The sequence below is a fragment of the Acanthochromis polyacanthus genome, chromosome 1 (genome assembly GCF_021347895.1).
Source record: "Acanthochromis polyacanthus isolate Apoly-LR-REF ecotype Palm Island chromosome 1, KAUST_Apoly_ChrSc, whole genome shotgun sequence".
In the NCBI taxonomy this organism is placed as follows: domain Eukaryota; kingdom Metazoa; phylum Chordata; class Actinopteri; family Pomacentridae; genus Acanthochromis; species Acanthochromis polyacanthus.
The window spans coordinates 52176229-52189688 of record NC_067113.1 but is presented as its reverse complement, the minus strand read 5'-3'; the positions used below and the strand labels follow the sequence as shown (position 1 = coordinate 52189688).

The 13460-nt window shown below is 39.6% G+C and overlaps 1 protein-coding gene across 1 annotated transcript in view; it reads right to left on the bottom strand.

The window, feature by feature from the left end:
- The window catches only part of col7a1l (collagen type VII alpha 1-like), a 64926-nt gene that overhangs the window by 35245 nt on the left and 16221 nt on the right, over nt 1-13460 (bottom strand). The window contains exons 11-31 of the mRNA XM_051953287.1: nt 13291-13407; nt 13006-13152; nt 12772-12891; nt 11644-11802; nt 8513-8626; nt 8222-8371; nt 7584-7721; nt 7131-7277; nt 6330-6449; nt 5595-5741; nt 4258-4533; nt 4032-4171; nt 3510-3633; nt 2988-3131; nt 1833-2020; nt 1328-1408; nt 1207-1224; nt 1095-1121; nt 915-980; nt 541-621; nt 433-459 (exon numbers count right to left, since the gene is read on the bottom strand). Of these exons, the coding sequence (XP_051809247.1) occupies nt 433-459; nt 541-621; nt 915-980; nt 1095-1121; nt 1207-1224; nt 1328-1408; nt 1833-2020; nt 2988-3131; nt 3510-3633; nt 4032-4171; nt 4258-4533; nt 5595-5741; nt 6330-6449; nt 7131-7277; nt 7584-7721; nt 8222-8371; nt 8513-8626; nt 11644-11802; nt 12772-12891; nt 13006-13152; nt 13291-13407 (2531 nt within the window). The remainder of the gene's footprint in view (nt 1-432; nt 460-540; nt 622-914; nt 981-1094; nt 1122-1206; nt 1225-1327; nt 1409-1832; nt 2021-2987; nt 3132-3509; nt 3634-4031; nt 4172-4257; nt 4534-5594; nt 5742-6329; nt 6450-7130; nt 7278-7583; nt 7722-8221; nt 8372-8512; nt 8627-11643; nt 11803-12771; nt 12892-13005; nt 13153-13290; nt 13408-13460) is intronic.

Sequence of the window (13460 nt, the reverse complement as noted above, 5' to 3'; positions counted from 1 at the left end):
GACACTTTCGTTTAACACGTTTTTTCCTTGCTTGCTACCATATTTCCTTTTATTAACTTTTTTTTACAGTGCACTGTACAAAAATGCCTCCAAATACTTTGACAGTGTTTGATATTGTTTACAAATCTCCACCTCAGAAATTACAGACATATATACGCCTTCTGTCTCTAATGATATATAAACCCTCTTTAAGCTGTCTTATCTCTTCCTGTTATTAAGCTGAAGCGTTGATATTTTATTATGTATTATATTTATTATTTTTTGCATTGCTAACAGCAGAAAGGCAGAGAGAACAGGCAGTAGATCAACAGAGGACCTTGGTCACATTCAAACACACTTATACTGTATTATCTGAGTTTAGGTCAACTGTGCCACCATTTAATCAATGGACAGGTTTTCGTTTTATAAAAATGTTTGGCATTTTGATCTTACCATGTCACCTGGGACGCCTGGAGGGCCCTGAAAAAAGCAAAGGACTAATGTTATTTTCAGGTTCAGTTCAAGTCAGTGTGAGGTTTTGTTCTTGCTGAATTTAGATACCCGCTGGCCAGCAGAACCCGGGGGTCCAGTTCTTCCTGGTCGTCCTGGCAACCCAGGAATACCATCTGTTCCAGGAGGCCCCTGGCAAATTAAGACACTACAGTCAGTCCAGAAAATGAAATAACACTCATACAGCAGAGCCACACTCGTGCAATTACGACGCTGTTATGAGAGATTCAGTATAAAAACAATATAATTACAAGTGCATTTCATATGGTGGATGACCTTTAACTGGAACTGACTCAATAGAAGCATATCAGTAAAAACACTGTAGTTGACACCATATTTTCGCACATTTGTACAATTTTCTGTCTTTTATTTTGAATACTTGCCAGCACAGTTCTTCACGTTTTAATGTGTGAGCTGATTCTTACCCTCTCTCCTTTCTCTCCTTTGGAAGATGTGAATGGATCATATAGTCCTGGACTTTGCCTGAATTTCTAAAGAGAGAAATAATAAAAATAGTTATTGGTAAATAGAAGATTTCATGACATACATTTGCTGTATCTATCAGCTAATCATTTAACAGGCAATACAAAACAGGTAAAACATACCAGACCTCCAACACCAAAACCATCTCCCTGAAAGAATGAGAGAATATGGGAAATAAATAACTGTGTTTTACAAGAATATCAAAATAAGTGTAGTCTGTGTCAATTAACTCACCTTTTCCCCTTTCTGGCCCTGGGAAAACAAATGATTAACATGATTAGCAGCTGCTCTTTGACACAATATTGAACAGTTCATGATTTTGACTTAAGGGGGGATGGATTGTTTCTGTACCAACCTTCACACACTGTGAGGAGCAGGGACCCTCAGGCTTAAGCAGCTCCTCTGGGTCATCAGTTGGGGTGTCTAATTGAGCAAACTGAAAAAGATAAAGATGAAGAATGAATGTATTACGGACCTGACAACTGGTTAAAGTTAGACTACAGTGGCAGGGAAGGTTATGTTGTTTGATTTTGCTCTGCAGTCACGTCCTCCACTGCTCTGACGTCAAAATGAAGTCAGGAATGGTGATGTGTTTTCTTCTGCAGTCTTTGTGCGTGAATTGAAAAAGTGCCTGCGTGTACCATGACACCTGGTGACTACATATGAATAATCAGCTCCACATGTGGTCCTCCTTGTGTTCAAAGTACAAGAACAACAAAATCACCTAAACGCATTAGTACCTGCGTCATGCAGAAATGCATGCTGTCTTCTTAACAATCTACTATGAACTATAACACGTTGTGTCTCAGCGTAATAAGGAAAAATCAAAATAGCGGCACAAACAGCACTTTTTGTCTCACCTCATCATTTAGTTTGAACTCGGACAGGATTTCCTCACTACAGATGCTACTGATAAATTCTCTTTCTATGGAGGGGAAGTCATCAAAGGTCGGCGAGTAGAAAATATTCTTGTAGCTGGTGGGAGCTGCTATTTTATTCAGCTCCTCCATGTCTGCATTAGAAACTCCAACTGCCAGGACGCTGACTCCTACAGGGAGACGGATTCAGAAATGATAATCCAGACTGAATATTCAGCTGTTATAGACAGTGAACAAAAATATAAACACAGGCTGTAATGTTTTATTAAATTCTATCCATTTTTTAACACAGGGGATTAAGTATTTGCTGCTCCAACACACAGCATCTCTGCAACAGAATGGACATCATGGAGCAACCAAATACGCACTATATTGTAAATTATAATGGGCAAATTGAAAGCAAGGTCAAAAATCAGTAAAAGGTCACATATCTGTGATGCACAAAGTCATTGAGGTTGTTTTTGCATCATGCTGGATGCTGTCCGACTCTTTTTGAAAGAAGTTGGTGGATATTTTCAGGTAGATCATGTCAGACACATCCATTTAGAGCCGTCAACTATTTCTTGTCTGACAAATGGTGGAGTTTGGGAAATTCAAGTGTCTTGCCATGGCTCTAACTAACATGCCAGCATCCAGCATCTCAGCAGGACGTTCTTGTCCTCCTCTTGCTGTCTGTGGCATCATGTCGTTTTACTAAAGCTTCTTTAAGGCAGACTTTCATACTGAAAAGAGTGTCTTTGTACTGGTCATGCTATTTCACTGTTTAAACCCATTGAACCCACAGCTGACAAGAGCATGCACCAAATCAATGAAAATGAGAGTTTGTCACCAGTTAACTTTTACAATTTTGTAGTTCTGTGTAATTCGATGCCCTCCTTGCAAACAGACAAACTGAACAAAGCTAACTTTATTACCTACCAACAACAACTATCTAAGCTGTTACTTGAGGTACTTGTATCAAGTTTCATGGGCCATGTTGGTGATCATTACAGGATCTAAACAGGCTATCCTGGTTCTTAAGCAGCTCAAAAATGTTTCTCTGAGTCAGGAATGAAGATCATTGTAATCACTGCAGCTGCAACTCTTAATTAACAAAACCCACTTGCAATCCTTAAGATAATTTCCATTAGAACTGACCCAAAGCATGTGCAATCCTGGAGGGTGGTAACACATTATCCTGTGCCCTGCCATCTGTAATCAGAACCAGAACATGGGCCACATCCTGCCTCATCCCCAGAGACTCCTGGAACAGCTCCTGCAGGACGTAGCTGATGCCTTTTCCTGGAGACACATTAAAATTTTAAGAGCAAATAAACAAACTTTTGAGGGAGTAGATTCAACTTGCAAGCAAAAAACTGGATCAAATTTAACTCTGGATCTGGTGATGACATTCTTTTTAACATTACAATAAATTTATCCCTCACAGTTATGGATTATCTCATACGATACTAGCAATGGCAGCAGTCAATGTGCATTTACAGTATATGTTAGCAGGACAAAGTATATAGTTTGCTTCCGCTCCATCATTATGATAGCTGCTAGAGGCCGTGACTTCAATAGCAGGATCTAAAGAGTGTTACAGCAATTACCTGTCATTTAGTGTCAGGTGGCAAACAGAGACAAAGAACTGTGCACATTGGAGTGTCTAGTGTCACTAACCTGTTTTTGTGTTCCCCCCTTTGTAACGTAGTGCTCTCAGAGCCCTGAGCACAGAGTTTCTGTCTTTGAAGTCACTTAGACGGAATTCAATTCGAGGCTCGTCGCTGTAATGAACCACGGCTAACTGAGAGAAGATTGTCAGAGAAAATGTACGTCATCATAGCATCAATACATTGACTTCTCTCATCACACTGACGTAATAACACTGAGATAATGAGAAAAATATGTTGCATGTTCCTTGACTGCCATTTTTTTCCCCTATTTCCACATGGCGTTGTATCTTATTTCTCATTTCCGCTGATATTTGGGTCCAATTCTGCCCATTTGGCAAAGAGGAGCACATTATGCCACTGCTAATGATCCCATCCACCTTGTGGCCAGCTATTGTCATTAAAAATTACTGCAGTCGAGTCCAATTTGTAATTTCCCAAACAAAGTCACAGCCAAAATGAAGCACACCAGAAGCCATATCATCAGCACAAGCTAGTAGAAGAAGAACAAAGTTTTTCCTGAGCCACCAACCTGTGTGCCCTGTGGCCCGATGACAGGGAAGTAAGTGGCCACTCGGAATATGAAGTCTTTCATCTTGATGAAGTTGTTGGCGCCGATGCTCGATGACTCATCCACTAAAAACACTACGTCTGCTTTGGTCTTTGCACACACTGAAACAACAGGACAAAACATAAACCATAAATATACTGTAGATGATTTAAGGTAATTATTATTTACATTTGGATCTTTAAAACACCTGGTCGTGGCTGAGTTGCTGTCTCTGTGCTCAGCGTGGATAATCGTGGGGAGGTGGCTGCTGCTACTTTGGCTTCAGTGACTTTTGGCTGAGCTGGAGGCTTCTTGGTTGTTACAGACTTAGTTGGTGGCACAGTGACGGGATGTCGGGTGGTCCTGGTGGTTGATTGCACGATGGTGGTGTTGATGATGGAGGCAGTGCGGGAGGCAGTCGTGATGTGAGGGGCCGCTGTGGCCGGCACAGGCTGGACTGTTATAACAGGGTGATCTTGTCCCACTGTGATGTACAGAACCAGAACATAAGTGATGACAAAAAAACAAAAACTAAATGAAACTTTAAAGGTCTCTGGGGTGAAACTGAGTCACCGCTGCAGCAATAAAGGGAGGAGTGGCTGCACTGAAATGACACAGGAAACAAAAAGCACTGCTGCTGCTGGAATCTCTCCCTGGGTTTCATAGCGCTGCTTCTGCTAAAGGTATTTGCTGATTTCTTTGGAACTAGGAAGTAGTTGTGTTAAGCTAACGATATATTTAATCAAGGTATATCATTAAAACTGAAGGAATGTCTTTGTTAGTTACCACATCCTATTGTAGATGCTCACTGAAGGAGCATCAATCTGCAGAACCTTTAATTTAATGTGAATTATATAATTAAGAAGTCTCTGTAGTTTCACAAAAGTTTTCACATGACTGATGAAAGTAAGAGGTATATAATGTATTAAACTTAGCTCCTAATCCTTTACAAATGCATGCAGGTTATCACCGAGAAAATCCAGGCACATTATTCTTACTAATATACCACTGGCTTTATTTTGGGGAAATGTAAATTAAAATCTTCCTCATTGTCACTATTATGCAGAGTCACATAGTTTGGCCATATTTCATAGATATGTTGGTCAAAGCTAGCTCTTTTATCCTTAAATCTTGCAGAATTAATCAATTAGAGAGCTAATGTTCTTTTTTATTACCTGGTAAATAAGCTATACAGGCAAAGTTTGAACCTGAACTGGAGAGGTAACTGACAGTGATTCGACTGCAGGTATTTAATTCCGATCACAAAGTGATAAAGTAGACCAGCGATGCAATTTCTCAAAGTCTGAACTATAGTGCAGCCCAAACTAAAGTGGCGCAATGACAGTGTATGGTTCAGACAGAGCAAAGACAGGCATTTAGCACAGAACAGTGAAAACACGCACTAAAGTAAATGTCCATTATGAGAATATATGCAGAAAATGTATTGTAAATGTATTCTATATTAAGCTAAATCATTAATTACATTGTCATATGTCAGACAGAGAATCATGGATTTGTTGTCAAACAACTTGAGTAAAGTCTTACATATTCTCTGGTACAAGGTGCTTATAGGTCCCTCCACTTCTCCATACAAAGGTCTGATGGTGAAAATGTAGGTTCTGCCATAGAGAAGACCACCAATCTTGTAGAAGGTGAAGCCAGGACCCAGTTTCTCTGTTTTAGTCTCCAACACTGAAATCGACACACGAAGAAGAAGTTGTTGCAGACCTTCTAGGAATATTAAATAGGGAATTCATTCATCATTATTAAAATGCATTATTTTGGTAGACTAGAATCCCTCCATTCTGGCCTATCCATATCTTGCTGCTCATGAATGGAATCAGTGATTTTTAATAAACTGAGGCAATAGTGTGCCATCACAGTGATTGTGAAGTAATTACATGCCTGGATGCTTTTTGCGAAATTTCACATATGAAATTCTATGTCATATTATTTTTTGTGAATGTGTTCCTTATTACTTTCCTTTTTAACAAAACGGTATTTATGCTGACACACTCAGCACAAATTGCAATAACATGTCTAATGCTGTATATCCACTTAAAACACTGGGGGGGCTTGAAATAAACTGCTACTAATACAATCATACTGTACTTGCAATTTATTTAATATAATATTGCTTTTTTTCTGCATATGACAAGCCTCATTATGAAATGAAATATAATTTACATAGTATAGTAATTGAAATCTGGAGTAAAACTGCATTAATGTTAATGTGAGACTAAATTAAGAATGAAACATTGGTGTGGTCCAACGCTGAACCTGAGATGTGCCTCCAGGAGAGAAGGTATCCAGACACTCCTGCCACACGGGTCCAGTTCAGAACGGTGCTGCTGTCTGTTGTATTCAGAGCAGCAAATCCATCCACTTTTGGAAGATCCACTGAAACACACAACAGTTAATAAAGAAAAGAGCAAATAAAAACAGGTCACGGGCAATATTTGGTAGATTTTCGTAAATCACACAGCATGTCTAAACACTAAAGTGCAACCACATTTCAATCCAAGGCTAAATTATTTTGTTTTGCACAAACATGGACACTAGGGATGTGTACTTCCAACTTTCTGCCTCCTCATACTGTTTCCATCATTTGCTGATAACTACTTCTGATTTGGTACCAGTGGTCTTCCAATTTTAAATTCTGTATACATACCACTTCATTGAAATGCATCTATGGTAACAACAGGACAGGAATAACTGTCCGTAAATTGTGTCTTCAGCTTGATATGACACAAAAAACTGATTCAGGAAACAGTGAATTTGATTAACGCTCATGAATAAACTGTTTTTGTTGTTGATCGCTGATATGTGATCCATTTAATAGCATTAGTATCAGTGGAGAAAAGATATGAGTAAAGGTGTCATTGGAGAAAAATGCTCACACTAAGCTTTATTTTTTGCCTTCTCCTGACTTACAGAACCGCTGGATCTGACCAAAATTGGTATCAATATCCACCAAATGCATAAATATTAGATTGCAAGAGGGTGTCAAAGAAGGATAATCCCTTAACTCTAAAATATTATGGACTTATATCTTGAGTGTCAGGAGCAGGCATCACTCACATGTGCGTGCTGTGACCAGAACTGCACTTCCCTCCCTGCTGCCCACCACGGACGACACCTGCATCTTATAGGCTGTACTCTCCTTCAGGTTGCGGATGGTGAAGGTGGTGGCGGCAGCTGACACCACATGGGACTTCTCTTCCCCTCCTAATTCAGGGAATAATCATATCCAGCATGCAGAGATGATGAAAGTGTAAAGCCACACTGTTTTTTTTTAAAAGTCTTTTATCATTTCAATTCTTATAAAGTAAGGAATTACCATGATGCAAAATCTCAGTAACAAGCTGATGAAATAAATGATGCAAATACCCCCCCCCCCAAAAAAAAATAAAAAATTAAGATAATATATTCAAATATTATACGAACGTTAAAGTGTGTATTCATCTGGACACCCATGTGTCTGAGTGTGGGTTGGGTTTAAGCACACGATTGAGTGTTTATGTGGTCCCTTACCAAAGAAGGGGATCCAGGAGATTTTGTACCCAGAAGCCCCTGCTGTTTTCCTCCAGGACAGAGTGAAGGAATTGACCCCGATGTCCACAACCTTCACATCCCTCACTGCCTGAACCGGCTCTGAGTCTGATACTGCAGCTAAGAGGGAACATCATATAGCCATGTCAGGTGTTATATTTTTATACCATAAAAACATTTTCTCAAAAAGAACCACAATAATAAACACATTCAAAAATTGTTGATGTGAAAATGATTCATACGAAGATGCAGAAAAACTGATGTAATGACATGAAAATCTCTGAGCTGAATGTGGTTTGATTCACATACACGGTCATTTTACACCATAATAAACTTGGGGCATGGTGTAACACACTGATTTTAAAACTGAAAATGATAGCATCCCTGCTGACGCATACTTGAAGTGACAGTAACAGGAACTGTGATTAAAAAGGAAAGGCTGAAGTACACGACTGTTAGTCAAACTAAGTCACCACAAGGGTGCCACAGCACAGAATGAAGATCTTGACGGTCCCTTCCCATTTAATTAGAATGGCTCCACAGCTGCACAGAGCTATTTAAATCTAAAGACCAATCATGATAAAAATAAAATTAACTGAAATCTCAAGTCAGTTCTGCACCTGTAAGTTGAGACAAGGAGATATCTGGTCCCTCTGAGTTGCCGTAAACTGCACGGATGGTGACTATGTAGGTGGACTGTGGGTTCAGGTCTTTGATATGGTGGAAGAGGATCCTGCGATCCAGGTATTGGGACTGGGGTTTGCCATCATCTGAAAGCATGAACACACAATTACGATTACATATGGTAAATATAGAGTCTTTAACCATTCTCTGACAGACACACCCATTAAAGTAGTAAAACAGGCTTAAGGTAGGGCTGCAGCAAAGAAGAACATGATTAAATCCATCACCTGTGTTCCAAGAGAGTTTGTACTCGGTGGCTCCAACAATGGGACTCCACTCCACATCTATAGAGGTGCTGGTGTAGGATGTCACCTTGAAGTTGGACACGTAGCCCAAAGGAGCTGAGAAACAGGAGAAAAAAGCATGAAGAACCTGTAGCTGTTCATGGAAATACACTGTTAACAAGAAAGGAGTCTCTAGAGTGCATCCATCCCTAAGGTCAATGCGCCATCTCGAAGTCTGAACTAAAATGAACCTAAAATGTGATTGTTTATTCCTGTGCCCATTCTCCACCTTTCTGCTAAGTTTCATGAAAATCAGTTGGTTTGTATGTAATCCTGCTAACAAGCAGACAGACAAATGCCACTGATCATTATTTCCTCTAAACTGTGCAACAGTATAGCCTAGCCACGCTAGACTCAGGTCTGAAGACACAAGGGTCTAGGAACTCTCGACAGGGAGGGAGGCGGGCTAAAAGGTTGTCTTTCAAATCACTCTGCAGCAATTGGGTAGGTATACAACCAATCAGCGCAACGAATAGGCTGACGCAGTTCCTAGAGCGCTGGAAATCAGAGGATGCGGGAGTTCAGTGAAGCCTTATTTATCTTTCTTATCTTATCCTTTGTTTATCTTTCAAGTTGAATTTTAGCTTCAAATCTTTAAGGGCTATGGCCAAAGCCAAGTCGAAAGATAACTGTTTATTGTGCGCAGCCATCTTCTTGTCTATCCTTGTTTCTGTGGTTGTTTCCGGTTGTTTCTGTCAGAATCGTCGCGCCTCTGTCGTCACTTAGTTATGCCCGCCTTCTGACTCTACACTTCATGGTGATTCGTCAGCCAGTTTTAGGAGCATCCAACCTCAAGGCTTACCGAGGGTAGCTAGACCGACCCTGGCAGAGAATTAAATTCGTTGCCGTGGGTTGTCTAGCGCGGCTAGGCTAGCAACAGTAGCAAAATAAATGCAAATTTGTACGTTCTCAGTTGCACAATTTCCACATTCCTGTACATCGTAAATATTTCTGTCTATTGACGTGCAACTCTTGCTTTCTTTTTAAACCATCTTATCCTTTTCTGAAAGCCCTCCGATTAATTTTTGTTCCATTTCGACTCTGCATCCCAAATTTGCTGCTGGTTTGAATCCCCAGAAGTTGCTGCCCTGACATAGAAGCGACCTCCAAAGTGTGTCAGTTTGAAAGGACATCATGGTTGGGTTCAGTTACACTTTGGTCAGATGCAACAAAGTACACATCTGACCACATTCAAACACATCCATCAGCAGCGCTCGGTAGAGTCACGCTTTAAACATGCTTGTGCTAATCTTGCTTGACACTTTCAGCCACATCGTTAAACACAAAAGGCTAATTCAACATGATATCATGTTTTATTTTCAGATCATTTTACAGTATCAAGTAAAAACATTAATTGACTGATTTGAAGTAATTTGACATTTGTTTATAGCATTTTAACATATTGTGCTCAGGCTCCACTATTGTCTTTGCATGTTATGATGTCTGTCTTCTAGCAATCTCTATTTGTTATGCATGTTTAGTACTTTTTGAACCTACTCTTCATTGCTGTGTTTTCAGTGGTACTGATGCAGGCAGGGGAGAACTATATTTCAATTTTGTGTGTGTGTGTGTGTGTGTGTGTGTGTGTGTGTGTGTGTGTGTGTGTGTGTGTGTGTGTGTGTGTGTGTGTGTGTGTGTGTGTGTGTGTGTGTGTATACACAGATGCAGAGAAATGACAAAGAAATCTTGAATCTTGAAAGTGATGAATTAATCAACAGCCAATAGTTCAATGAACTCATTAAGTCAAATTTTAACAGAATAAAAATAGACTTCCAGCACGGAATGAGTCAAATTATGTTAGTTTCTATACATAATAATGAAAACAGTGTTAACTATGTGGAAGGTAAATGTTGAATTCAGTCCCTTGTACGTTTAGTTTCCAAGAATGTCACATGTTGACTTGGGTATAAAGTTTCAGCACTTGCAACTGAGAGTTCTTCATGTCAAATAAAGGAAAGTAAGTCTCTTCACGATTGTCTGAGAGATTACATAGTTGATTCAAGATAATATTTTAGGTTGACTGAACTATAGTTAAGTCTGCAAATTTTAAAGCTACTTTTAGTCAAATTTTAAGCCAGCCGAGCAACTTGTGTTTCTCAGTGATTGTATGACACTGGAAATAAACTATATGATTACATTCAATGCCACTAAGCAAAATGCATTGTGCACAAAGTATTGAGCACATTTACTTCTTTATAAAACATATGCAAAGCCAATTTATTATGTATTTGAAATCCATCTTGGTTTACATTTATGTTTACTAGGTTACAGTGTTCTTCTGCTTGTGTATTGCTATTGTTTGTTATCTTGACATTAGTGCAACCTGTAGTTCTGAGAAATAGTGTGGCACCATTTACTGGACTGCGTGCCCACATGGATCCATGCTCAATAAACAAAATGGGAACTCAGTCATAGAGAAACAGCCCCATAGCGCAAATAGAACCTTTAAGTTACTGTTTAGAGACAAACTGACCTCCAGGCACTGTGCAGAACAATGCAATTGCTTTTTTCTTTTTCTTTTTTTTTTACAAATACAATGAAACACAATACTGTGAAGAAAAATAGGAAATGTGAACATAAAATTCTTTTCAATTTCTGTTGTGAAGACTCACAGCCCTGCTGACTCAGGCTCACTGACACATACCACATTGACTGGGTTTCAAAGAGAAGTACACTTGTCAATCAAGCGAAGAGATACTTTCTGGATGAATGAGACGATACTATACTGAAAGAACAAGAACACTACAGTATTAGTGTCAGCAGCAGACCTGTGAAACCCCTCACTGCAGACGTTTAGACTTGTCATGGCAGGATAAGCACAAGTGAAATAGATTGTTATGATGGCTGAGTTCCATCAAGTATCCCAGTAAGCCTTTCAAGTAAGCCAGCGTGGAGTTCAGACTTTTTTTTAATGTTACTTATTACACCTGTGTTATTCCTGCTATGAAATGCCACAACTAGACCAAAGTGTTTGCTGTGATAAAAGGAGCTGCTGAAGACGCCGCTGTGTTCACACTAAGTTTCAATATGGCTACTGCTGGGGAAGAGATGTACCAAATAACAGAGGTACTCACAGGTTCTGAAGGTAGCGCTGATACCGGGCCCTACCACAGATCCAAACAGCACATACAGACTCAGGACGTACTCCGTATCATGAGCTACATTCTTCAGCTGGTACTCGGTGGTGCTGCTGTTCAGAGCCAACTGCCTGGGACGATCCCGACCCACAAACTCTGAAAATAACATCAACATCATTTTATCACTTTTCCTTTCAATTTATTACTCTCCAGTGACTTCTAATTTTGCCGGCTTGGCATCAGAGGCCGATTCTCTGCAAACAACACCCTCCCCCCCCCAATATTTGTATTTCATCACAAGCCTCTGGCAGATTGCCGGGGTTGAAGTGCCCATCGAAAAAGCATTTGGAAAGCTCTTGCCAGAGTGAGTATCATACTGGGAAAGCTAGACATCAGAGAAAAAAACTGCAAGAATGCTGCAAAAACAAGCAAGATTTACCCTCTTTAACAAGAACATTATGGGGTTGTACGGTGGAACTTTAGAGCACAGAAATTTTAGAATAATTTCAGCTCAACAATTTCGGCTTTTGTGTGATGAAATATTTCATATTAACAAATATTTTATACGTTTAATCTTGTAATATGATATGCAACTATATATGGTTTAGAAAATATCACCAGTTGACCTCTGCTCATCAATTTATTTTGTTAATGTGTGCTCAGAAAGGGAGCTTTTTATGACGGCTTCAGTTCTTTTTTAAATATTTCAACTCACCAATAATCAGAGATTGTTTGATCTACTTGTCTAAAATTGCAGATTCTAAATCAATGGCATGATGAGAAATAATGAAAACTTCACATTTTTATCTTTAATAGTTTCTGAGATATTGTCATTCAAACAGAGACTCAGACAGAAGGTGGGCCAATGTGCTCTTTTTTTTTAAGTGTCTGAGAGCTAAAATTTCACACATACCATTTTATATATATATCAATAGTTTGATTAAAAAAAAAGTTTCAAGCAAATCAGAGATGGCTAAGCAGAAGTTCTCTGATGATTTGGGATGAATAACCCAAATGTAATTAATACACGAGTATGCTTGTGTAGGAGCACGGACATTATTGTGAGATATAAAAAAACTAAATCAGATGACTGAAATAGAAATAAAGTGCAGCAGAGTAAATCACCTGGGGTGGGCCCCCATGCCAGTCGGTATCCTGTGGCCCCGGGGACACTGTTCCATGAGATGACGGCAGTACTGGTGCTCACAGCAGAAACCTTCAGAGTCTGAACTGCACTACTCTCCACTGACAGAAAGGAGACAAACACAGAGGGCTTATTTGTAACTTATCTACCCTTATGTATGTAATACTGTAACCCCTAATGTTTGCATTTTCTTGCTTCTTAAGCGCTTTATTTACATGTCTTGACTTTGGTGTTGATGACAGGCCCCTCGATGTCTCCAAAGATGGGGTTGATGGTGACGGTGTACTCAGAGCCGGCGTGGAGGCCCTGAATCATGTAGAAGTTAAAGGTGTCCCCAAGGTTTATGTTCTCTATGTGGCCATCTACAAGAAACAGAGACACACAAAGAATTACATCTTGTTTAAATTAAATACAGAATAACTTTCTGTCTGAGGTAAACCACACTATCAGACATTTTAGCTTTATTTTTAATAAAAAGTTGATAGTTGACCACAGTATACCTGGGGACGCCCACGTCAGTCTGTATCCTGTAGCACCTCTGACGGATGCCCACCTGGCTTGGACAGTGTCTGTAGTGGCATTCTGGACCAGGAACTTCTGAACTGGTACCAGCTTTACTATTGAACACATTCCAAACACACATACGCAAAGAAATGAATGCACATAAATT